This window comes from Pomacea canaliculata, linkage group LG13 (assembly GCF_003073045.1).
Source record: "Pomacea canaliculata isolate SZHN2017 linkage group LG13, ASM307304v1, whole genome shotgun sequence".
In the NCBI taxonomy this organism is placed as follows: domain Eukaryota; kingdom Metazoa; phylum Mollusca; class Gastropoda; order Architaenioglossa; family Ampullariidae; genus Pomacea; species Pomacea canaliculata.
The window spans coordinates 13,278,952-13,306,660 of NC_037602.1; the positions used below are offsets into that span (position 1 = coordinate 13,278,952).

Below are 27,709 nucleotides of genomic sequence, written 5' to 3' on the forward strand. Positions count from 1 at the left end.
TATTGACTAGAGCATATTAAGAAAACACACACACACATGCACGTAAAACTCAAATAAACACATATGTACAAATAAATTAGTTTTTCTTAACAGCGGTGTTTATCGATTGAGGATTTTTAAAATCATGAATAACGTAAGTCTTTTTTAAAAATTCTGTAAAGGTCCCGCAAGTTGTCACATAATTGGTTACGAATACGTGGGTTCCAGACTTCCAGGAGACCATGTGGAAGTCCTACAACAAACAGAAAACTCCAGAATCCGCTGCTAGAAACAGGACGCATGCATTGGAACTTTTGGATCCTATTTTCGTAGTATATTTCTTGTTCCTCATTGCAACAAAACCTTCTGTTTTGTTAGGTTAAGTTTTTTTTTAGATGGAGGAGAGGTCGTCACAAGTCAAAGCTGCCATTATCAGCTTGTCGTCTGCACAAGCAGATTGAGAGAGTCATTTGCTGGCCTTCGGTTCCACCTTCAGTCCATCCCTCATGACCATCACTGAAACTTCGGCTTGGCTTCCATTCTGTTGTAAAGGCGACCAAGTCTCATCATCTCCTCAGTCAGGTAGGTCCTCGCAATCAGCACGGCAGGGATGTTTATGGAGCTGCGGGATAAAACGTATTTGGATCCTAACGGTGGATGTCTGTCAGACAATGCTTCACACTTTTTTCTTATTTCATCGAAAGCTTTGTCTCGTGATTTCATGTATTTCTCTTCCAACATTGTTTTTGTCGGTCTGCTTCCAAGAGTAGGCCTGTTTTCAGCTGCTAAATCACTGGCGGCATGCGCTTAGGTGAACAAGACCCCGCTAACTGTATCATTAAATGTGTGGCTCTGTCCCTCGTTAATCGCCTCGACAGCCTACAATCACCGTCTTTCTCGGTAATCATCGCGACAACCTACAATCACTACGACCCATTCTCTTGCGTGATGACACAGCATCGACCCAGATGTCCGATGCGTCGAGCTCTGCTTACCTTCTTGTACCTTCCATTGTCCCAGGTATCCTGTAGCTGTTTTTATATATTTTACGATACCCTGCGTTGTTTGGTATTATATATTGTAATACCCTGCTTTGGTTGATCCAGGTGTCTCCTGTTAACCTCATATCGTGTACTGCGTGGGCCCATATAACCTGTTATTTTTTAGTCTTTTTCGTCCTTGTTGCAGCCATATCAATACGTCATTTTCTATCTTGTCTGACCATGAGGTCTCCTTTGGCATTTTACTCAGATTTCCTTTGCCAAGCTCTTCCCAGCAGAGTAACTACCACAGATCATTAGTGTCTGAGGCTTTCTTAAAGTAATGCCTCACCTCTCAAAACAAATGACTAAAATCATATTGATGACTAGCGAGGTCTAGAAAATGAACCTCAAGGAACTCATTCACAAAACAGAGAGCAGGCAGGTAGGTCCTCAGAGGGGCTCGCCTGGGACAGAGAAACCGAGTTCCTCAATCTTTAAGAGTTCGCGCTTTGTGAGTTTTTCTGGGAAGTGGGGAGGGACGACCTCGGTGTAAGGCATGAGAAGATAATCATCGCCCACATATCTAACTTTCCAGTCCACATTCCAACCAATTACATCTGGTAGCGTGAGGCGCTTACTGTTGGCGGAGAAAGCTCTTCGTGGATGCTAACGTCCTCAAAGCAAAAGTCGCGCTGTGACCCCGTGACTGTCAAGTGACACTACTCGTTTGATGCCCTACTCACCCGCCTCCTCTTCGTACTCAGGTTGAAGTGTCATGTTGCACATAACGCCCTAATTTCATGAAGCGGATGCAACAAGCAGTCCCTGGGCGGAAATGACTCCGAAGACTGTGAAAACACTGATGACGGCATATGAAAAATAAACAAAGATAATCCAGTTAGGTTAAACCTCAAGGGAAGCCACCCGACTAATCTGTGCTATGAAGCTGTCAAATACACAGGCTATTTGATGCTATGAAACCTCTTTCTCTTGACTAGTGCCCACCATCTACAATCAGTATGACCTCGTCATATTCTTTTGTAGTAAACATTTCATAAATCAACAACCAGTTTAATAAAGATATCAATAAATATCTCTGCCGTGCACCGACTGAAAAGTGAAATAAAAATTGTAGTGGCAGATTCAGAACGATTTGCAGCTGATTTGTTTCTGTATTTGAATTTTCGCTGAAATATTAACAAAGTTTTATTAAATAAAAGATGACGCACCAGAACTAAAATAAACTCCAATATTGAGGAAAGAGTGCACTAAATTATTGATGCCATGGAAGATATACTACCAGAGGCAGCGGATATCTATCGAGAACCAATATTAGATACAAAAAGATGACCATTTGACCAGACTAAGGGATAACAAACGAACATAGGAATGCGAGTGTGGCGTTGCCAGGACAACTCATCCTTCGTGCAGCCGGTTGCATCAGGAAGCCCAGACCTGCTCTCCACTCAACGTCGTCCCGAGTTTGTCCAAATCCCCGAGCTGCCTTGCACTGAACTGAGCTCATTCAATGCCTGCTATGACCACCACAGTTAAGCTCAGTCCAGGGAGACAGTCTCACGAAAAAGACTGCCCCAGGATTCCAGTAGAGGGGCACAGATGACAATCCAGTCATGGTTCATCTTCCAAGTGTTCTTGAAAGAAATGGAAAACCACTCTAGGGATTGTCAGATTTAGTGGCTGCGGAAGCCTGGGCTGCTACTAGTGAAGTAACCATTGATGGAATACTACGTCTCAGAGTGCCAACAAAAAATCCATTTCTGAAGTCGCTGCTTTCATAGAATTTCGCGGTCAAAAGAAGATAATGTAGACTTATATGCATATGATTTCCTTCGGTTGAAACCCTCATCATGCAGCAGCAGCAGCAGCCACAACAACTGTACCACCCCTAAAGCAGGAGGAATGTCCCAATCATATCTACTGATGTCAGATGAGCTTCTTGTCTTGGGATGGTACCCATGTCTTAAAAAATAGTTTGACATACAGTGCATTAAGTCATTTTAAAAGATTATCTAGACTGCGTGCATGTGTCAAGTGCAAATTCATTGTAAAGGACGAGTTTGAAGACACGTGACAAAAAATACACCGACATATCACAACTTGCCCCAAAGCTTTCAAGTGCGATGCTGTGTTGCTGTCAGATGGATTTATTGTATTAATATATTAAAGACTTAGTGTAGAGTCGGAATGTAATGTTTTCCCCCAAACAACTCTCCAGTCATGATACCGGAAATCAACTCGTTTACAAATTAGCAGCTTTTCTGAAGGTTTGCCAAACTAGTGCGAGTTGACCTCTCTTGTAAACGATATAAAAAAGATCAGCACCGTGGTTTAGCAGCAGAAATGAGTTGGCGAATTTCATTGGAGTCAAATAGGAAACAGGAACAGTCGGTTGCATCTGTTTGGAAAGAATGCTGGAAGGAATTCATTGTGATGATGATGATGGTGGTGGTGTGGTGGTGGTGGTGGTGGTGGTGGTGCACGATGATGATGATGATGATGGGAGCTTTAAAAGCTCAGATAGAAATCCTGTTTCATGGAAGTTAATGGAATGCCAGGGCTGTGTCCAGTCCAGATTTCCAGATCGTGAAGTCGTTTGATGAAAGGAAATTCTGTCAATAATCAGAAACATAGATAAAATCGTCAGGCGACTGATGTATCTATATGATCACCAAAACGAAAAAAAACTGTCTCTTTTTCTTGTTTTTCCTCACATGCAAACACGCATGAAGGGGCAAATTTCCCCAACATCTTACCAGCTCCAAAAACGTCTCAACGCTCTTGAGGCGACAGCCCTAGTGGTTTGGCTGGAGGCTGGGTCCGGGGCGAGTGACAGTGTCTGGGAGGATATGTGGCACAAGCGCTTCACATCCAAAAGTCCGCGACACTAGGTGGCGTGCACACTGCACTCTGGGCGCCGGCATGTCGAGTGTTGTGTAAACACGTTGAGCTCATACAATCATACATTCTGCAGCCACCCAGCACTCTCTGTCACCTCTTTACTTCACATCTTCTCGCTTATCCCTGAGTTCATAGACTAGATTTTATGTCTGCGGGGCACTTTGAACTTTTCGCTGATGTCTAGCACGCGCATTCTGCTAACTTTCGTATTTAAAACTGAAAGCCACATATTCTGTTACCTTTTGAACAAAATTTGGGAATCAGCTATTATAATGTTAAAGCCGCTTAATAATGTAATTATTGAAAAAATAAATATGTTGAGGATTTAATGCACGTGCTTGTTGGCTCTATGTGCATTTGTAAGTGTGTGTGATATATATAATATCAATGCAATTATATAATGAATGTATATATATATATATGTGTAGGGGGGGGGGGTGTTCTTTGTCGGAAGAACCCACATTACATGGCGTGTGGCTTCTCTAAAAATGGTGTATAGAAAAGTCATGCTTACATGACACCGACTGCTCACTGCACTATTATATTTTCCCACTGTTTAAGTGTATCCCGTGCCGCCTTTGGCGTTGATGATATTCGTACTTTTTTCTCCTAAATTTCAATTCTCAACATTAATTTCTGGCACGTTCTTAGTCGTTTTTCCAAGGACTTAGTCCAAATACGCGTTACAAATACAAGATAAAAGGTCAAAGGTGAAATTCGTATTTATTTGACAGCTCGGGTGAGTCAACATATAAGGGATGAACACAGAGAGGATCGCTATTAGGACACAGTGGTTCTTGTGTTGCCGTGACAACAGAGCATTGTGGCCATTTCTTTCTTTAACAATGACCTGAAGCAGGGGCTCTCAACTCTCCCCTCTCCCAAACAAAAACTATTGCAGTGTAAAGGTGATCCGTGCAGTAATCTGCTCTTTAACACCATTAAGAACGAAAATGTGACGAAGGTGAACGATCAAAGCAATTTATAACGCCCTGCAAGTATCAGAAGACAGGTCTTATCTGAAGGTGTCGACGTTACTGGGGCTGTGGGCCATCCATGTCTGGCGCCCAGACTAATAAAACACATGGCCGCCATTAACTCCGTCAGTGGGGAAGCGAGCGTGAAACCCCAGGAAACCGTGGCTGGTCTCGCCTCTCCCTCGCACCTGTGGAAGCGATTCACGAGGCGGGGATTTCTCCACTCTCAGATCCTCGGCGAGACCCGTGACGGACCTTGTCTGTAGCGAAACGGAAGCCGGCGAGAGCGGTTATCGCCACGTCTCACCTCAAATTAAAATCTGACAGATGTTGGGCGGCGCCAGGTGGGCTTCTGCTGTGATGAGTCGATGTCAGAAGGACTTTCTCTTGAAGAGTTTGTCTACTCAAAACCTGTCCCTAGAACCAACAGCAAGAGACAGACAGACAGACAGACAACAAAGTAAAGGTAGTACAAGCTGCTCCTTTCCTAGCCCTTACAAACCCTGACAACACAAACATCGTCGTGTATCATGCCGACTGCGCTCATTATTCTGTATTACACAAGCAGCTTCACACTCACCAATGTTCGCAGGCAACACATGTCACATAGTAAGCAAGACAGCGCTTTTAATGAACACTCCACGAAGAACAATGAATCCAGAAAAAGCTGCTGTATCCTAATACCCGCGCCCTCAACAAACAAGATTGGAGTAGGGTCCTGTGTTCTCACCCCAGCAAGTGTAAGCAGAAAAATCAGCCGCATATAATGGGGTCGGAAATGAACCACAAAGAATTCGGGGGACTTTGATTAGCTGGACTTTACACCTGCTGGAAGTACGAAGGTCTTATGGCACTTTTTCGATGTACAAGAACAAAACATCACAAGAACCGGCTTTGTTTTGTTTATTTTTCGGGAGTGGGTAGTTTATTAGCTTTTTGTTTGTCTTTATGTTTGTTTAAATACTTTTTTTTCACTCGTGTAGCGACCTTGACACACCTGGCAGTTGAAATTATAACCATACTGTCAGCTCAGTGGCTTGTTTTTATCGCCATATACAGAAATAAGTCAGCAGTGTTTCTTCACCAAATATTAGCTTCTCGACTTATTTTCTCTGTTATCGTCAAGTGGAGTCGCTTTCGCACACAGTCGATGTCTCATCGGTATTTTTCTGTCACAAAATTCAACATTAAGGAAACGTTAGACGTGCAAACTGTTAGAAAAGGTGCAATGGCTTTGTGTCTTATACTATGTCTCATAGACTTTCTCGGCAACAGTGAACCGTAACGACATTGTTGTCCTCGCAACCATCGCACTCTTCGCAGTTTGGTGATACACTTTGTTTATCCAGTCTATGGTGCAATGACTGGCAGTTCTAGCTACGTTCATGCATTATATATGTGGCCAGGAACAGGTCCTGAATGAATACATTGTGAGGAAATGATGGCAGTTCTCACAACACAAATGAAAAAAATACTACACACCGGTTTACACTCGAGAGATGAGAAAAAATTTAAATTGTCTTGTGGTGCTTATGTCGATGTTGTGGGCTTTTTTTTTTAGGACGATTAACGAATTTTATCGTTATAGCAGATCAAAACAAAATGAAAATGTGATATTGTTTGGATCGTCAGAAGATTAAAGGTTACACACGTGAGATGAAATTCATACCCCTCTGTCGTCTTTACATAACTCTTTTTGGCTGTAGGTTCACAAGAGCAGTTTTGTTCCCCCGAGGAAGACTTTTGTCAGATATATGCACTTTTTTCTAGTTGACTGTGTTCGCATGTCCAGAAATTAGAGTAAATAACCTCATCATGGTCTCAAGATTACAATCATCCGCTCATAGAGGTCAAAAAAGTCCTCTGGTACCAGGAATCTACTTGATAAGCTTACGTTGTGGATGGTAGAACCAGCGAGACCGGATGTTGCGAATGCTTTTATCAAGCCAGGACTTAATTAAGCGCCTTAAATAAGTGTATTCCTGTATTAATGAGTGTCGATCTCTTTCTTTGCCTGAGTATGTTCTATCTGGAAAGGAAATAGGGGTTATAGTGATTCAAATTTTAGGAAACATTATTACTGCAATTAGTCTAAGAGTTTGATAAAAAGATTTTGATGAACCTTTTGTTTCTCGAGAGCAATTTTTGTTTGCATCTATATTAAGCACAACGAATCTTCTCTCATACAGAAAGAAAGTTTTGTTCAAAAGTTTATAATGAAGATAACTTGTCGGTCCAAATACTGACTTTGTAACTTATATTCGTATAATATACATAATTCTGTTTATGTGCAGTCGTCATACGATATAGTTTTCAGTGTTGGTGCAAAACTGTTAAGTGTTGTTCCACTTAATAACGACCTCGAGTAAGCACTTCATGACGAAAGACAAAGGTCAATGAGTGATGATCGGAAGAGGACAGTGCAAGTCGACCATGAAATTCTTCAGCAGCTTTTCGATTCATAGCAGAAGCTTGGCCACAACCTTTGGTATCAACCCCCATTCTCTTACTTACTGGAAGGAAGCTATGTCGCACAAGGTACACATGGGTCAACTCTTGTTTCACTCTGAGATGCATTTTCCAGATGACCCCGAATACGACGTGCCGATCAACAGCACGACCCAGAGATGAACGAGACGATGTCTCGACGAGGACGACGACATTCTGGTAAAGGTTAGCGTGAGCGGCAGCAGCGAACAGTAAGGACAAGTGCAAAGGGATCAGAGGTCTTCTGGCAGGCTTGGCAAACAACACCGCGGTGAATGATGGGGCTTGAACGACGTCATTGTTTTGGTACGATGACGTTTTATGGTCATGAATGAAGCACACTGACGTCCTCACTGTTCGTGCACGTTGACGTTCTTTGTCATGGGCGAGATGACCAGCAGAACGACGGTCGAGACTGAAGGTGACAATGACGAAGATCCAGAAGAAGAGTTTGTCCATGACCCGCGCCACCTCCTGCCATTCACAGACCGCCACGCGCTCTAGCTTGCCTCGCTCATGTGCTTCCAGCACCGCCCGTAGGTACAGGAGGATCTCGCGCTCTGTTCTCCCCGCGCATGCCTGCGGGGTCCCGCCTACTCCGCCTCCGTTTCCGGTGTGCTGGCTGTTGGCGGTGGAGGGGGCTGTGCCGTCGGCGGGTCTGCTCCAGTCCCCAACCAGGCCGTTGAGGCCCAGGTCGATCACATGTTGCCGGTGCTGCTGAATGTTATTGTGTTGGCTGAGACAGCTCTGGTTGTTGTGGTTGTGGTGGTTCTGATGCTGGTAATGCTGATGAATGACGTGTTGTTGCTGTTGGTGTTGGTGGTGTTGGTGGTGTTGGTCGTTGCATTCCTCCTCGTTATCGGTGGGGGAGTTCAGCTCGTGGAGGCCGTTCTCCAGGTAGGAAGATGAGGTCGTGTGACCGAAGATGGAAGAAGGCTGTCTGCCGCAAGGGGAGGTCAGGTTGTTGCTGGCACACCTGCGGTAGGGGCCCTTGTTCAGGTAGCGCAGGGACATGCACATCATGCGCGCGATAGCCAGCGCCACCAAGCGGACGATGGGATGGGGACGGTGAAGCATTGCGCCACGGTGGTGACAATTGAGAACGAAGACTGACAACGCCACCGACAGCGCGCTCATCGCCATTATCACCGTCAGGTAGATACCTTGAACAGGTACAAACACATAGGTTAATCAGGTTTGTTGACAGGTATACACAGACACGCATCTTGCTGTCGAAAATGACTCACAGATTGATAATAATAATATATATTATTGTTATTGTCAGTCAAGTGCATGAAACAATTAATGTAGAAATAATGATCACTGTCAGGTAGAGGAACAAAAGGTACAGGTAGCGAACGGTTATTGGTGGTTTTCCCAGCCTATTAGATGGAAATGTTTGTACATGTTTTACACCTCAGTGAAGGGGCAGCAGTCGACTTCATCACGCCCAACATTGATACATAAATCACTTTCCAATCCATCATCCATCATCCATCAGTCTACAATACCCCTGCAGTGTGCAAGACTAAGAAGTAGCAAAAATCTCCATTCAGTCTCCCACTGTCAAAGGTCAAAGGACACAGGTCAACTCACCGACGAGAGGGACATACTCTGAAGTGGGGGGCATGTTCTCGGCCACCAGCAACATGAAGACAGAGAATGCCAGCAGCACGGTCAAGCCCAGGGTCACCTTCTCGCCGCTGTCCGGCGGCAGCAAGAAGCCGGTCAAGGACAGGCTGGAGAGCAGCATGCAGGGGATGATGACGTTGAGCAGGTAGTACAGGATTCGACGCCGGATGTGCAGGTAGAAGACGACATCGGGGAACGGTTCAGGACAACACTGGTAGTACTTGACGTTGCGGACGATCCTAGTGTCCATCAGCTGCCACTCGCCGTTGTCCACGTAGTTGGACAGGTCGATGTTGACGGTCCGGTTCGTCACGTCCACCTGACGTCACAGAGGACAAACAACACGGTGAAAACGTGATAGATGATGAAAAGTACAGTGTGACAGCAGAGAATGACAAACTGCACTATGGCAGAGAGCACAGAGGGGCAAACAGCCTCGGGTCGGTACGCAGACAGGGTGTGACAAAGACTATTGTACGGCAAACTAACGAGCAAAATAGCACAGTGTGCGAAGATACATAGCTATGGCAAAGACCATGGCACGCCACATAGCCCAGCGTGAGAAAGATATGAAGCCGGACACTGCATGTGGCATGTGAAAACTGTTCACCTCAAATACGATTTTAACACTTGCAACATATTTATTATCTCTCTCACTCACACACACACGCACGCACACGCACACATATTTCTGTTCCTGAATGACAAAAAAAAAGATTTCTTTTATTTAAATGAAGAAAAATTGAGAAAAAGATAACAAAGGCTCAGTTATCTCAATCGTAAGTCCTTAGCCGCCCGTTACAATGGATAGAACGCTGGAGTCGATGATAGAATTCCTCATCAACACTTTCAGTTCTCATAGTCAACACTTTACCTTCCATTTGAAAACAATTTCATTCTATCAAACACAGGTTAGGACCACGTTTCGAGGCTTTCTATGTCTTCTCATGTCACCTTCTCATATATACATAACTTAGCTATCTCCTTCCTTTAGTTATCCAGTGGGACCTAGTGACACGCGTTTGGCTGCAGAAGGTTCAGATCGCCTTACCACCCTTGCTGCCTGTGCTTCAGAATAATACTTCGATTTGTAGAAGCACTTCTTGCTGATGTCTGCCCGCTAGCAACATGGGGTTCATCGAGTGCGGTGATGTGACCACCAGCAGATCAGACGACAGGCTTCATTCCATTCGCCCCATTGTTGAATGTTCCCGCGGAATGTCGAAGGATGCATGAAAAGCAAGTGGACGACGCGAATGAGAAAGAGCCGAAGGGGAAGGAGGCACGGCAGGCGGCTGGGGGACGGGGAGGAAGGAGGATAGAAATGAATTGATGGAATAATTGATCTAGCTGACGTCATGAATCGTTTGGTTTCAAACGGCGCAGATTCGACTCTGCCATTTTGGTGATCAGGGAAAAGCAAAGGCCCTGCAGCTGCACGGCTCTTTCCCATAAGAATGATTGCCTGATCTGCCGAGGAGATTGTTCGCAAAACCATCGAAGGCGAGCGATTAAAACGAGAAGCTTTGCTTGAAAATAAAAAACCAGCGCTTCAGGATGGCTCGCAGATTCACGGAACCAGGCAAAAACAGGATCTGGGCAAGATTATTGCTGACCAAGGAATCGAAAGATGGAGCCATTGCCAAAAACGTCGCCTCAGCCGGTAACCAGTTTTCGACAAATTTCTAACAATTTATTTACGAACGAGATTTGCTTTTTGTGCAGCTTTCAAATAACAACATTATGTGATGGGAGGTTGAAGGGGGATTAAGTCTTTCTAATGTTAAACAAATGTTCACAAAGGAAGGGCATGTGGGTAGGACTTTACTTATTATTCACAAACCAACCTGCAGTCCATCATATGCCCAGGATCCCAGCTTTAGGGTACAAATCTGATCATCAAAAGGGAAGTAGGTGATGTCCATCTTGCAGGAGCTGCGCATGCGTACTATGGGCGGCCAGAAGACTTTCCCGTTGTGCTCCACCATGGCCAGCGACTTCATGTACCCTTTGTTATGGTTCTCCACACTTGTCATAACAAAAGGGACATGTCACCTTGTTATAGTTCTCCCAATGATCAACGACAAACATACAGGCAGACAGACAGTTACAATATCCCCAGTGTTCCCTCCAAGACATGTTCTTTGTGCAATTACAATGTACTCAAGTCCTCTGTACTGCAAACACAGACCTGTTGTACAGGACAATGTCCGGCAACCAGATGAGGTCACATGGTATGCGTAGAATGGTAATGTTGGCAAAATCAGACGTGTTCCATTTAAGTTTTTGATCCACCCACTCCTGAAACACAGAACACATAATTTCATCGAATGAAAACACTTTTAAAACAAACAACAAGCACTTTGTTGCATTAAAGCGTACTTGCAACATAGAAAACACACGCTTTAGACAGGTAACAAACATTGTTCGCATAGAATACTCTCCTGAAACACAACTTAAAACTTTGCGTTTAACAAACTACTCAGAGCAAAGCTCCTGTTTCATTCAATATACTTCTCAATCACGCCTACAACAGGTTTGTAAAGGTCTGAGCCAGTGGGAGTGAGTCAGTCATATGTTAGGAGCATTTGTGTACAAACATGATGTCACGCTTTTGGTATGCACCTGGTGATGTTCGCAGGTGTGTATCCCAAAAGCAAAAAAATTGGTGAAATAGAATCTTGCACTGAGATTAATAAAATGCATACAACTAGACCTAGACAGCAAATTTGCATTTTCACGCTGAAGAAAATTAGAAACTATAAGTCTTGAAAAAAAAAAACCTTCACTGAATTTGGAGAAAGTAAATTGTTGAACAACAGTCTTTTCCAATGGGTCCAAGTAAAAATAAATCTGAAGTGAATAAATGTAATTATAAGGATATTATGCAGAAGCTGTCTTCCCATGCCGAAGTCCTTTCCCGTCTCCAGTCAACTTGACAGATCCCTCCGGACACGGAGGGAGGGGATTGCCGGTTACTGGGGGGAAGGTGTGCGTGTGGCGGCGCTATTGTAGCCTTACAGTCAGCGCACCTTTCATAAACGAGATGTCTCAAAAAGGTGTCAAGTCGTACCACCCCGAGTCATTATTTGTGAGACGCCGGAAAAGCTGTGCTCTTAGATAATTAGAGGACGGAGAAGACGTGGTTTTCTATGATCAAAGCTCGCGATAATGGCAACCTAGCTGTTATAGTAGGCATGGGATCTGAAATTATGAATGTGTGTTCAGCTATTAAGGTGATGATGCATCATACCTATGGCACAAAATGGACAAAAAGGAACTTCCGTCTCTAGGCAACCAGTTCATTAGAGCTAAAGTCTTTTCCTTAAAAAAAGCTTTAGTCTGTAGATGTCACTAACTCACTAGACGTTTTGCGAAGCTTAAACCAACTAAAAATGTCAATTAAATATGGTGTTCTGTAAATGTAGAACGGGACTCTATCCTCAACCAACCCGAGACAGTGGACTTTATATTCTCGTCCCTAGCGCTTAGTAAAACAGTAAAGTGAAATTACTTATTGCAGATACATACTAAACACCGGCTTAAGTCACTAACAAGTATCTGTAATGTGTTAATAAGTTAGCTTTTAGTTTCACTGCCCTTAGTTCTAATCTGATAAAGACTAGTATTGTACTAAAAGTGCTTTCGCGCGTGTAAATATAATGAACAAGTTCTTTTACCTGGGGACGATGTTAACATTAGAAAATTTGGCGAAATCTTGGAAAGAGTTGCGAAATTGTCCTGGGAAATTTTGCGGTCGTGTAAGCAAGGTCCTTGGCTAATGAAGTTATTATCACTAAAAATGAATAATTTGCTTAATGTTCCGAGTTTCTGTTTTCTTTTATCTGCAACAATTTTTTCTTAAAGATGTCTACATTTCCAAATCGTGTTTGCTGAAATGAATCTGCAAATTAAAAAAAACTGCTAACACAATAGCTAGCGAATAAGAGAGAGAGAGAGAGTAAAAAAAGAAAAAAAACCCAAATCCCCTTGTACACCGGGTTTTCTCGGCTTTAACCCTGATAGGCTTCTCCCCGCGTCTGAAGTTTATTAACAAACATATAACAACCAGATGCTTCCATTATGTGATGACGGACATTATGTAAATAACTTTGTGGTGGTGGAAACTTCTTCGTCTGTCAAATGATATCATTTTTATACTTATCTTCCAATACACGAACTAACATGTTGTTGATAATCAACATAAACTCTCTCTCTAAAATCGTCTTCGTTTTAGCGTGGGCAGCCTGTATGATCAAAACTTGGTTTTTACACGTCTGTGCGTGAGTTTCTTGCTAGAAATATTAATCTGACCGACTGAGTCTCTTGCGAGTGAAGCAACATTTTTGAGGATCAACCCGAGGTCACTTTGTCGATACCCACGTCTTCGCGGCTTTTTGGATTTTTATAACCCTCCGAGCCATGGATTAGTATAACTTTCTTCTCTAGTTTTTACTTTAATATTTAGAACGATAACTGAGGAGGACGAGGCAGGGTAAGGAGAGTTGGGAAGGAAGACAAAGCGAAAGGGAGAGTAAAAAAAGGGATGAAGGTCACGAGGGAAGGGACTACAGAGGTAGTCAGGGAGCTGTGAATAGACAGACACTTAATTCTTCATACTGCAGGAGAAGTAATCATCTTCCACAAGAAATCAATGCAGATGTAAGCCCTGGAGCTTAAAATTGAAGACATCTCTCTTCTTTCCGTCCTTCCTTCAGTCCTCCGTGTTTTCGATTTAATTACGTCATTGGCACTGATGGCCTCCAACCTCCGGATGTGGCCTTTACTTCTGGCACTTGAGTGTCATGGTTGGGGGGCACTGGGTATGTTTGAGGGGAGGTCTATGTCGGCACTTCCTAAACGATCTTTTGCCTTGTTCAAATAAGTGTCATGTTCTCGTTAGATTTTGCGAAAAGAGGGGCTTTTGGGTAGAATATTTGTACAGGGAATCAATCTGAAGATTTGTAACCGAGGGCCTGCTTCTGGAGTGAGGGCGTATGGCAAGAGATACATTCGTTTTCAGAAGTACAGCGTCAAACCTTGGCTCGGAATCTGTAGCTTTTCAGGAATAGAACTCTTATTGACAGAATTTTAAGGAGAAAACCCCGATGTTATCAGTCGACATCGCAGGCAATTATTCTCTCCGTGACAAAAAATATGTATCATTCGTTAGCTATATGCTAACTACAAGAGCATTGTTCAAAAAGCAGTGAAAGGCCAAATACAAGTTCAAGGAGACTAACATGTGTTGAGGTCTGAAAGTCGCCTCTGACCATTGAAGCCCAAGGAACAGGCCTCGAGGTAGCGTGGAGAAAAACTAAAGAAGTCAAAGCCTTTGAGTACCCTCATTTGGCTAGAAAACAAAACACGACACTTGTACTTACAATTTTCAAGGTCCATCTTTGTCAGCTTGAGGAATGATGTCAGGATTGTTAAAAAAATGTTTGAAAGTATTTTTCATGCCTAAGATATTACGCGGCAATGAAAATTAACAACATAAATACACTGTCTGCTCTGGTTCAAAATGCAACTCTCGCCAGTTCTTTCGTGTTCAATGCCCTTTATTACCTTCATTACGCTTTCCATAATTACTTTCTTTATCGAGATGATAAACTGAAAATGACTGTGGCGACGATTAGATTTCTTGAGCCACTCAAGTTTCAACGACTCCGGCAAGCATCGCATTTCATCAGAAGGCGCACGCAGGAAACTGAATTATAGGAACTTCTTGAGATATAACCACCTTATACAAGGCCTATGATTATCAAAATTTGAAAAATGTGAATGCTTAAGGGCATGGATGTGAAAAAACCACGTTTAGGAGAGATTGTGAATATAAGGACAGGCAAGCTCTTAAAAACAGAGTATCGAGTAACCTCCCGTTAGAATGACGTGAGCACTGTATATAACTGATTGTTAGTTTCTAAGCGGAAGATCCGGAGCTCACATATCCATATAAGGGAATTTCAGGAAATGTGTGTTATTTTACACGATTGGTTGGTGATAGCATGTTATCAGCTTTTTTACATTCTTGGTATTGGTTACAATAACTTGTAGATATATAAATATTAAAAGTCAGTACTATGGTAAGATCTTCAAAGCTCCAACTGTTGATTTTTCAACTTATAATAAGTGTTTTCCTCTAATGTTCAACAGCCTACGCCCCATCTGGAACTCCCGAGCATTATCCTTCCGCAGTAAGACCCGCATCTTCAACACCAGTGTGAAAGCTGTGTGTGCTAAAGACATTAGCATCAAGGACATGTTTCCTGCGAGTCCTCATGGACTGCTCTTAGTGACTGGATGAAACTATGATTAGTTTTGTGTGTGGTCGCGACAGAGACCTTGTGCAACTGGGTGGACAAGGCTGCCATTTAACGATCGGCAGTTCCTGCTGCTAGAGTGCAGCTACGCATACAGGTCCCGAGCCTAGAACAAGAAATATTGACCTTTCCTTTTTCCTGGCATCCCAAGAAAGATATAAAACTTTCCAGACGTATCCAAAGCGTCTCTATTTACAGACAAATATCATAAATGGCGATGGTTTGATCACGTCTTACTATGCAAGAGGACTGGGCAACGGCGGCTTTTCTGAAGTATCTATCCTAACTGAATGGAAAAAATATGGCATAGAATTACGGCAATTTACGAAGCACTTCCGCCAGAAAGGGAACAAAGTAGTTAGTAAAGGGTCTCGACTGGCAAACATAACATTTTTAAAATCCCAAAAAATATTCCTGGCAGAACTTTACCCCCTCCCCCCACCATAATCAGGAATGGTTTTAAGGAAAAGCATTGACTGCCCATTAAAGTTATGTATCACGGGAAAAAGTTTCAAAGTTAGTTAAAGGTAATTATGTCTAGGATCACCAAGAGTAGCATATCGGCATTTAAATTTGATGGGCATGAAATAGTTATTGAACTGGAGAAACTGACGATCGTGATAATAGAGTTTGCATTTAAGTAAAAAATTGCTCAGCAGTTTTTTTCCTTCAAAATTGCACGAACATGATAGATTATGATTAATTCTCAGTTGAAAAAGTAGGAATTCCGATCACTGTCCCTAGGTTCCCTGCTGCACTACGCTATAAAATAATTTTCTAGTGAAAGCGTAGTTTTACGATGGCCCCGCTGCTATCAGTAACAGAATCTCGCAGCACTTAGCAGCCCAAAATTTACAATCATAGTTTCCTTTCTGATGCTCATGGATGGCTCTTTTCAATTACGCTAATCCGAAAAGATGGCTCCCTGATGACCATGTATGTTTGCTCGATGGCCCGTCCTAGTGGGCACACCCGCACTTGATCTTCTTCCGGTGCAAGGGCCTTCATTGATTTCACAGGGCCAAGGGGTTGCTGGTGGGGGTGGGAGAAGGGGTAGGCAACTCTGATAATGGAAATGGAAGAGTAACTCTCTGCTGCACCCGAGAGCCGTGGCCCAGGACAATCCCTCGAGTTTGTATCTCCGTGACCGGTGTAAAAGACTTTCTTCTTGGACGCCATCTCCTACAGCACCGGGCTCCCTCACGGACTTCCGGTCTGGCTCTTTACACACTGAACGTCTTCGATACCAGACCCCAAACCCAATCAAGCGAGTTAACAATGGGTGGACGGGGGATGAGAAAAGAGCGATTATGCACACACAGATAAACACCACAGAAACGGTAATTTCTATTTATGCCTCACAAAAGCATGAAATATGGTCTCTGAATAACACGATCAGTGGAAAACTTGCAAGCCCGGGTGTGCCAAGCACAGTTACAAAGTGCATGTTCGAAGGAAGAATTGCCGGAGATCTGTTTTGGTTTTAATGCGACTGAAAAGCCTGTCATGGAAATTCTTAATTGTTGCGTTATGCAAGCATCTTCGTAAAGAAAGCAAGCAGAGCTGTGTTGCAAAGATTAAATTTCCACCACAGCATCTTTTTTTTCAACTCTTGAACGGACCACAGTTCAGGATGCTTTACATTAATCAGAGAGAGAGAGAGAGATGCCCTTCCTCCGTGAATATTTTGACATGAGACGAACTCATTCCCTGCCATTCGTTCATGTGTTGACATCACAGGATTCATACTCTCAAACGCACAGCTAGAACATATCTCCAGTAAATAATATTGTTAAAGGAATGTACAATTAAAAACATATCTTAGTATTAATCATCTCCAAAGCACGACTAAAAACATATTGCATGAAGAGGGAGTGTCATATGTCGACTGCTGTGTTGTCTTCTGTGTCACGGGGATGCTAAAACCTATTTTTAATTGTAACAATCCTCTTCCATCAGAATTAATTCGGAAATTAAAAGAGGCTGCACAAAGCAGCTGCCCGATATCTCATAAATAAAGCAGAGCAGAGCTATGAGTGTTTGTTTGTGGCAGCTCTTACAACCCTATGCAAATTCATGTTGCTCGTCGAATCTTCACCAAGTTTGACAAGGTGATTCCCATTGACTATGGCTTGTTGATGGGCGAAGTTTGGAAGATGTAAGCTGCTTCGGAACATGTCAAATTTTATGTCTGCAAGGCTACTACATGAATGTCAGCAAAAGGAAAGAGTTAAGAACAAAGGTTGGAGAGAGAGAGGATGGAGAGATAATATCGAAAAGGGAGGTAGCAGGAGGAACTCTACAATGAACGTAGACACAATTATGACAGCAACATTTTGCTGTAGACCCCGGAGGAAAATATTTACTCATTGATTTCTCGGAACATGTAGTTCAGTAGTTTTGCGAGGCAGAAAGAACAGAAAGATTTCTTACAGCTACTTACCTGATCGAGCCAAACATTGGTTGTAAGAACTTGATTTTTCTCGTCCTGCAACACGAGGTAGGTAGTGATTATACTAGTACGTCTTTGTAAAGTCAGAGAAGAACAGGGTCTCCTCTTTTCTTTCACCGTGAAAAGGGAGTCGTGGAAGTAGTCCTTTTAAAGTCGGTTTACAAAATGTGAATCTTTCATAGCATTTTTGTTTATTCAGAGGAAGCACGCCAGCACACGCACACACGCACACACGCTCACCACGTCAATAATCTGAGTCAGCGTTATGCCGAGGTGGATGACGACGGTCTGTCTGGCGTCGAAGACAGGTCGCACCGCGGGGTCATAGTTCACACGGAGAACGTTCAGCAGGCGTTGCTCGTCTGTCAAAGCCTCGTCTCTAGGCGGCGCTGGAAACCAATGGTAACATGACCACTGTAAATACGCCACGCTTCCTGCTTCTGAATAGTAAAAAGGAGTTTTGCAGCAAAATTACAAGTTGAGAAATAATCAAGATCGATAACAGCACTCAATAAAAAATGCCCACAAATGCCAATCAAAGTCATCTTCGTTGCCATGGTTATCTTCTTCTTCTTAGCCCCTCCAACTCCTCTTCTCAAAGCACACATCGTACAATTAAGTGCCGGATTATTTCTGGAGTATTTTGACAGACATTACTTGCAAATAAATGTCAAAAAGAAGGAAGAGAAGGAAATGTTACTCATGTAGCTAATTCTAAAGCTTATTTCAGGAAAAGGTGTTTTTTAAAGAGAAATCTTCATTCTGCAACCTCCTTGAAGAACGCAAAAGATTCTTGTGACATGCACTGTGTGAATCGTGATACTGATTTGCCCGTTCTTCTTAATGAAGTTGTGACACTTTTTTCCAATGCAATCAACAATTTTGCCTCCTAAGTATTGTACATAGATACGTTTACGCTGAATTATTTTTGCGATATTGTCATGTGCACTATTATGTAACTACTCCATCTCTACTCTGCTTACAGTCCTTGTATCCTATCATATTTTTCCCCATTGCTTCTACTCTTGTACTTCATCATTATATTGCTCAGTGTACCTATACTTATCTCACCCTCTACTGTCTGTTATCTAATGTTCATTCATCAGTACTAGTCTGCGCAGAGAGTGGTCGTGATGCTGCGCGTTACAACAATAACTACAACGACGACGACGACGACGACGATGTTACGCTGTGAAGGCCTCGGCGAATGGGAGCTGGGACTATATGTTAATTTTGCGTACAAGCGTGACATTAAAATGTTCTTTCTGTTCATGCTGCTATTTGTTTATGTTGTCTGCACTGAGCTTTACCCAGTCATCAGATAAAAATGCATCCCAGGAAGGGACGACTAAAGTGCATGGACGAAATCTACTCACACCGTACTGTCATCAGCTCTCGCAACCACGTGACACTATTTTCCAACGATCATGACGTCACACAAAGGGCGGCATGCACGATGTCGGATACACAACGTATGGGCTCGAGTGCCAGCAGTCACGAAGTCCCGGATGAACACGAAGGGGGAAAGGAAACCCGGGGACCCGGAGTGCACCCCGTGCGATTAATGGCTGACACCCGCTGGTCCATGACCATCAATTTCGCCGTCACAGTCACGTGCGGCGGACCAGCAATTTGGCCACTTGATACTGAGAGAGCGCTGACTATGAGTGTAATTATGAGCTCCCTGCACTGCTCCCTTTTTTAGGCGGTCTTCCTTCTGCGTCCCTAAAGTGTTGGTTCTGAAAGGAAGAAGAATCGAAACCTCTCCTCTTCCGGCTATAGCCTTTCATCTTTCCTGAATGCCGGCAACGGATCAGGTATAGCTGTCGATTGACACAAGGTTTTTCCCACCCTGAGCTGCTATGGCACTTAGGGAAAACCCACGGTAGGAAGAGCTTTGAAGTACCACGGGTGTGACCTCCATGAGTAAATGCTTTGGCATTGTTGCTTAATATTTCATGGATGACTTCGGCTGTTTGTAGCTGGTTTACGATTTTTCAGTTTTAGAGCCCACTTCTCAAAAATCGCTCAACGATCATTTTTTCATATTTGAAAGATATATATAGAGAGAGGAAGAGGGTGCGTGCGTGCACGTGTTTCAGAATTCTGAAAGAGACAGCTAAACAGAGTAAAATAATAAAGCGATACCTGCTTCTAATGACGTCATTCTATTCGTCTGTCTATCGAGGGACCAATCTATCCATTTGTCTTTACACTCTTGCATTTACCTAACATAATATTACACGGTCTCAGACAGAGTGAAAATAGAAGACATGTTTACAATCATCTTAAAAAAGAAAAGATCAAATATTACTCTGGTTGTCCAAAGTGCAACTATAACGTCTCGGGATCAAAAAAGAGTGGCTGAATAAAGTTGAAATATCACAGCTCCCCTCAAACGTGCCGGGCTGCATGTGCAACCAATCAACCCTCCTGCGTGATTTCCTCCTGCTGCGTCACGTGGGCCCACTAATGGTGAATACTGGAAAGCGCACTACAGCTAATTTCCCCTGTGCAAGGACATCCGCATGGGGACTCATCAGACTACTTGAATATGCTTGACCCTTTACACAAACTAAATGGTATACATTTTCGACCTTTTTTTCCTTTTCTTCACTTTGACGGCGTAGCTAGAAATAGACTCTATCAGCAAATATATAAAAAAATACTTAATATCAAACATACATTATCATATACATGTATATATATAAACATATGTAGACAGTACTGACAAATACTTATCACCAAATTGTGGTTAATTTCAAGTAAATGTTTATGAGCAAATGTAGCAAATGCTGCCCAACTTTCATCAGGAAATACAGACAACGCTCAACCAAGGTCTTTCAATTAGTATGAGCAATGTTGAATCAATGTTGATACAACAGGTAAAGGCATTATTCCACCAAAGACCATCAAAAAAGAAAAGATATTGTTGAAGCAATGTCCAAGAGAAATAGTAGAAAATATCAAACCGAAGTCTTATGCCTAGTGTTTATCAACAAGAATAAGGAGTCTTCGAGTCAGCAAGAAAAGCCAACATTAAACCAAAGATTACCAGCAAATTTATCAAGAATTAAGCCGTAGATTATCAGAAAGGATATGCAATATTGAAGAATACTCAATCAGCAAGAGTAGAAAATCTTGAGCAAATCTAAAATTAATTGAATATTAATCCAAGGTCCAACAGATGGGGCGGTGAGGATGGGAGTGCGAAAAGCGCTTTGTCAAGAGCATTCCCTGTAGGATTCAAGATTGTTTAGTATGTACTGTTTTTTAAAAAAATGAAAAGACTGTACCCCGTAGACTGATCCAAAGGGTTAAAAAATATTCTCGAGCTCTGAATGACTAGCGTGTTCACTAAGCGTGCGAATGGGAAAAGCTCTGGAAATCGATCGTCGATCCTGTGAGACGTGTACCGCCGCGGCCTCCGAATCACGCATGCTTTAACCTCGTTTAATCGAGGTAAAGCCTTTTCGTATTATTACCTAGAGATGGACAAATGAGAATGGGTATGTTTGGTTTTAGATTTTTTATTATTACCTAGAGATTGATAAATGAATGGTTTACGAGGCGAGAATGTTAAAGGCTAACCAGCTCATTTGAACCTTGTAAAAAAGTTGTTTTTTTTTATTTTTAATGGAAAAATATGTAAATTAGCTTTCCCGATAGTAGTGAGATGTCCTCAAGCTTGAAAATACGGTGCACTGTGCACTAAAGAAATGTGCACTATATCGTGAAGCCTTTGTCACACGTTCTCCCCCAACCCACCTGGCAGGACTGCAAAGGACCCAATGCATTACTGGGAGTGTAACTAGAAAATGGGCGGACGTATTCACAACTGATTCGAAATCGCCATGTTTGTCATTGTCTCGGCAGTCTCTAGGCTTGCTTTTGTCAGGCGATACTGCCCTCAGTGACGCCTGTATGTGTATTTTTTTTTATTTTTGTGATTTGCTGATACTAAAGACTATTAAACGATGAAACTACTTAGTATTTGAGAACTGATAACATTACAGTGATCATAGATCAAGATAGTTAAAAGAAAGAAATCTGATTTTGCCTGTAAATATAGAATTGATTGGACTTTTAATTGAACACATCGCTTAGGTTGAACCAAAGGAATTTATACATTTTTTATTGACCCGTGTGAAGGTGAACATTAAATGTAGTTTTATGCCATTTGCTCTTCATCCCTCTGACTGTAAATCTTTCCACACTAAGTGTTTGGTTCATGTTTGAAATGTGTTTTAAACGTAGCCGAAAGTTGAACACTATTAGCAGAGTGAGTTTCAAGTTGTCTTGTCCAAAGTTCTCCATCTACGACATAGACATCCAAGAAAACCAATCACCCTGTTGCTGTTGAAAGGGTGCGCACATGTCCCGAATGAACGCAGTTTGGTGACACTAATCTGTCACAAACTTATCATGAACTCCATTTTCAGATATAGTTTGCTGAAGGTGAAGGGAGAGTTCATCATCTCAAGCCCATCAAGTCTGGGTCAAGGCCCAACCTCCTGGCATCATTTTGAGCATATCGTACTTTCGTAAGTTTTCGTGGCTCAAAAAGAGACGAGAGCTACAAACGATTTCACGCTAATGCAGGCGAAAAGCAATCAATATGTATTCAATTTATTGCTCCCTCTGACCTTCTTCGCCTCTTTTGTGAAGGGTCTTGTTGGTCGATGCTGCCTTGGAAACGCTTCTGATGGGTTTAAGAAAGAAATTTGGAAGGAGCTAATTCTCGTGAAATTTTTTTAAACGTCTTATCGAACAATTCTTTTCATGTCAAGAAGGACTTCAGGGAAAGATAAAGATTTCTCGGAACATTTGCCAGCAGACTCTACGTCAAGGTCTCAAAGAAACTGTCAATCTTTAGACCTAGTTACTTCTAAAAATAGAACTGTTCTTAGAAGTAAGGTTCGACTTATAGAAAGCAAGGGACATAGAATGTAACAGAGAAATAATGGCTTTGATAATAGTAAGAAAAAGTATTTTTCTGTTTTACATACAGAACTATGCCTAATGTAGTCCAGAAGTTTTGTTACTTGAAATATAAATTATAAATTTGACTAGACCTTATTTGTTAGGTCACGTATGTTTCTGTAGATATTATAGACCATTATCATGTCACCTTGCTGAATATGTTAACGTGACATCAATTCGGTGGATTGATTTAGAAACCTGCTGTATAGCAAGGACTATTTGCATACCTTTTCATCTTTCAACAGCCGTTGGTGTGGTGACGTCACCTGTTCAGGCTTTTCCTGACATTCATAAGAAAATTAGCGTTCAGCATGCCAACGACCCACAGCAGTGAGCTCGAGACTGCATGATACATTTGCATGTAACGAGATCCGTTTCACAGTTTGCGAGATATATTTCACCTTCGCTCAGCGAAATTTTAAGGATTACGCCGACTATATCAAAAATGCTTTGCAGACACTGAGCAGACGGATGTTAAACAGATCCAAATATAGAAGCCACATGGAGACAATAAAAAGTGTTGCAGCCTGCTAATTTATTTTTTTTCATACAGGATTCGAAGTCTCACTGAACATTATTACAATTTGCTTACTGTCGAAAAACACGATTTAATTCAACTAACAACATCGGCTGTTGCGTGGCTTTGGGACTGCCTTTCAAATCTCTTTCGTTCAATGGGCGTGTGGAATGTTCTGGCATCACGACATGGGTTTCTTTGTTCCAGTCAGTCGGCCAGTGGAACGTTCTTGCTGCACGAAGTGGATCCAATGTGTCCTCTAGATGGCGAGCGGCCGACAAAAAAAAAACACTTTTCATTTTCCACTGCTTGTCATTTGAGGTTAGACATCGGCACACAAATGGACACAACTTCGATGAACAGCGGGTAAAACCGGTCAATGTTTCCCAGAGGGAAAGTAACTACACCTTCTATAGTTTGACACGGCGTCCCGATTCCGAAACCTGTTATTCACGCATGACAAAAAATAGGTTTCTTTTCCGACAACCTTGCCTGTGTGGGAAAAGTGTGTTACAACATTGCATGTGTCCTAAGCCGAAAAAAGTTGCATTGGTTCTTATAAAGTCACTTGTGGACAACCAGTAATAGAATGTATCAAGACATCTCAAAATATTTTGTGTTTCTTTTTGCTCACAAAGTTTAAGTATGTTCTAGCTCTTTGGATGTTTTGACATTCAATGTCTGCAATATCGGCGTGGAAAAATAACTTCAATTTAAATAACTTAAAAATAACATAATCCCTAAAACAACATGTCTCGATATTGCACGGTCGATGCTTAAAGCAGCCATCTTAAGGTACCGCAACGACCGGCATCGCAAAGCAATAGATTACATTCAACAGCTGTAAATCGCACAGTCTTTAAAACAGGCGGAAAGGATAGCTACAAAAAGAAAAGCAATTGGGAAGGCTGTTGTGGAGATGAATAAAAATGACCTGTTTAAAGGAGGATCGATGCGCATGCATACCAATAACTTCCGGAATCTATGTATTAACTCACTCCCGAGAGCGTGCGGAAACAGCCTGAGATCGGCTTTACATGCAGATGAAATAATGAGACACAGTCTTGAAAAAAATACTTCGACGGTTCGACACTCAAGCCAGATCCGTTTCTTCAGCGATCGAAATGGCCGACGAACGTGTAATAAGCTTTATAAAGCAGTTGTTTTATGGTCATTACAATATTTTCCTGTGCCGAAACTTGACAACAAACAAGTGCATAGATTGAAGTGTTGTATCGCATGGACTCTGACAAGAACGATTCATTGGTGTTGCCTGGTTCACATGTAGCTCACAGAAAGAAACAAAGGCGCTCTCTGTGTCAGCGCTAGGAAAATTCTCATTCAGTGTCTGTGCTTGGACAATTCAAGTGGTTCAGGCGAAACAACAAAGTTCTTGTTTAACTTGTCTAAGAAACTTTCCTGTTCGTTAAAGTTTGAAAGTGTCTGTTTCAATATAATTTACTAAACCCATTTTTTCCTTGTAATTGTCGTTCGAAAATACAGGTGATGACAAATTTGTCTCTCTCTTCCCTGGCCTGGGTTATGCTTTCTTTGTGTAAAGTGTTTTTCTAGTGTCTGTAGGAATGCCAGCGTTCAGGAGCAAGCATCCGGAAGTGACGTAATAGCCATGATGGCCTAGTCCTCACTTCTGTACGGCAAAAACTAACATGGCTGAGATTCATGGGAACTCATGCAACGAAACTCCATATAGTTCTTAAAAATATTCGAGTAAATTAGTGAGCCACTGGGAAATATTTCTAAAGCTAAATGCGATACAAGATCCGTCTCCGTCACTTCAATCTCTCTTTCTCTTTCTTTCTCTCCTCTGCCCCTAACCACCCATACCCAACTACGTTACGTGCATGGCTGATTCAACATTTCTGTGCTGAAAGGTCTAGCGTGGTGTATCTTTTAACTCCACAGACATTATCATTACTTACGGAGACTTTTTCCGTGTCAGTGCTGCTGGGCAGTCTGGTGGCTGGGAGCATACTTACAGTCGGTGTTATCTGTGGACACACGTGACCTTACATGTGACCTCGTCCTGTCCATGGCGGTTTTTGTAGACCTGTTTCTCAGGTAATGGAACACGGGTTTTCCCTCCAGTTTTTTGGAAATAGCATCTTGCACTGCGATTTACTCATTTATTAGCTAAAATGCTGCAATCCAGTTGGCCTCTGATTTGTCCTCCCATGATGCAGATGTCTACAAAGAAAGGAGCTGAATTATGACTAGTGAAGAGACAGTGGCCACCACTGACTATTAACTTTAACACAGAATGTTCAATTAGCCATGGAAGCTATTCCTGTGCTATTCTTTCTTGAACGTGCTCTCTTTCGTGTTTCTCTCTTTTTAACAACAATTTATCGTTAAAGGACAAGGCCAGCTTACATCCTATTGTATCCACCTGCTCTAAAGTAATTGGACAGTCCAGAGTGGTCTTCAATCTCTGTATAACCAGCAGATTCTTCTAAAAGCGTCTGAAATCCTTCGTGTGACAAGCATGTCCTGTCGGGGAATTTTTCCAACTCCTATCGTGCATGCAGGACCAGCAGACTGAAGCTGCCCGAAGTTGTTTCATCCGTGCGACTTCTGAATGTTATTGTTTACCAATGAATGCAACTGTCTGCATCTGTATGTTTTGCGGATATGAACATGTTCTGGTAACATGTTGTGGAACTGTTTTGTGCTTTCATATCGAAGCTACCCCGGATTGTCATCTTAAATAAATAACGTGTTATTCTGTTTCTCTTATTCTTTGGAACTCAGGGTGTCCTCAGTAAAGACTTTCCAAAGAAGAGGGAGATAAGTTGTTTCTCGACGTGGCAACTCTTGCAGCAGTCTGGCACTGTCCTTACCGAAAAGTCGGTCTTGGAAGCTTGAGAGTGATCACTAGCCCTTCATTCAGCATCGATCGAGGAACAAAAAGCGACACTGCTCAGCGACAAGTGAGTAGACCTCCACCATGATTTCTCCATTAAGTAAAGGCTGCCGCTTGAAAGATTAGGCCGATATGTACCAGGCCGACCGCACAACGGCCAGAGGGTTTCTTCAGGCTTCAGCTGACAAATTTCGATTTATGCTGGGCTTCTGAGTGTTTTGAAGATCGCCGTTCCGATAAATCGCACTTAGTGACGAAGAGTTAGCTTAGGAGACTTCGGAGATTATTACCTCCCCTTTCAAGCATGGTGTTACTTGACTGTCCGACATAGCCTGCATGCTCTTCAGTAGCAAGATGCTAGACTATTCGTAGTTTACGACTGTTTTTATTGTGCACCCTTCATAAACGATTCATGTACACATCGAAGATTAGTTTTTCACGACTCTAGTCTCGAACTGGGAAACATATCTTTGGAGCAGATGAAAGGAAAGTGTTGTTTAATGCAAGGTAAATAGGCCGTAAGTAAAATATATTACTGGATGCTCACTGTTAAAAACTTCAAGTTAGGTTATTTTTTTTCTATAATGACCTGAAGTACTCGTTATTTTGCAGGTGTGGAGATGGTTGGTGGTGATCATAAAGCTTATGGAATTCATTTTTGTACCGTTAGAATCTGTGTGATGAGAACAGAGGCATTCTCCGGCCTGGACTTTCACTGATGCGTTTGTAAGATGGTCTGGTAAAAGAAGCTCACACTTTCCATATTCGTGACGGAAAAAAGTTTAGTTAGCACTGTCTGAGGTCACACGTGTGTGTGTTTCCATGTGTATATTTTTATGTTTTTGTGTGCCCCCCCCTCGCGCGAGTGTCTTATGTGGTATGTGTGTGCGTATATGTGTGTACATACGAGTGTGGTCGCAATGTATCTGAAATTTGTTATTATTTCCACGGAAGCGGTGGCTGTGGCAACGAGACGATGGCGATAATGATGATATACGGTACAACTATGACATGTAAATTAGTAAAGAAACATTTATGTCAAAAGTCGTTTGGGCAAATTTATGTTGCTGAAGTCTGATCACTCCTTTAACATATAATATAGGAAATGGAGTCGAGTGTTCATGCTTAATCAAGCCCATCATCCATTACCTGAACGTTTTGCGTGTTTTATCTACCTGGATTAGTTTTGTACACATAAATCACGGACGTGTATAGGTGGATTGCTGTCTGTCTGCCAAGACCAACCCTTAGTCTCTTGCGAAGTGATCCGCTGTTAGTCTCGGCGAGCCTAAACCAAAGAATGTGACTAAACCGGAAGCTTTCTTGTCTCATGCCGAGTTTTAGCTGTTAACTGGAAAAAAATCGTGTGGCAGCAGTCCAGTAATACAAGTTCGTGCACTATTCACCTCTATTTGCCAGCCCCTAACAGACCGTTTGTAATTCGAACTGTTGTCTTTTGAGACAAAATATCAACTCGTGTAACGGTGATGCCCCCTGTCACCGAACCTTCTTCCTCCCAAATGATATCCTAGATCACATCCTCAACATCACAGGAAACAACACCAAGTTCGTCGTA

General features: G+C 42.4%; 1 protein-coding gene and 1 long non-coding RNA gene across 3 annotated transcripts in view; one reads left to right on the plus strand and one right to left on the minus strand.

Moving 5' to 3' along the window:
- The first annotated feature begins 230 nt into the window (after positions 1–230).
- LOC112554395 lies at positions 231–26,977 on the plus strand. The gene is made up of 3 exons (XR_003097233.1): positions 231–561; positions 26,022–26,200; positions 26,746–26,977. It is a non-coding gene; the product is annotated as an uncharacterized LOC112554395 (long non-coding RNA).
- The window catches only part of LOC112554394 (neuronal acetylcholine receptor subunit alpha-2-like), a 49,152-nt gene continuing 26,910 nt past the window's right edge, over positions 5,468–27,709 (minus strand). For both annotated transcript variants that reach the window (XM_025222155.1, XM_025222154.1), the window contains 6 exons: positions 17,993–18,141; positions 17,744–17,788; positions 11,169–11,278; positions 10,825–11,005; positions 8,942–9,296; positions 5,468–8,508 (listed from right to left, as the gene is read on the minus strand). In XM_025222155.1, the coding sequence (XP_025077940.1) occupies positions 7,208–8,508; positions 8,942–9,296; positions 10,825–11,005; positions 11,169–11,278; positions 17,744–17,788; positions 17,993–18,141 (2,141 nt within the window). In that variant the 3' untranslated portion in view covers positions 5,468–7,207. The remainder of the gene's footprint in view (positions 8,509–8,941; positions 9,297–10,824; positions 11,006–11,168; positions 11,279–17,743; positions 17,789–17,992; positions 18,142–27,709) is intronic.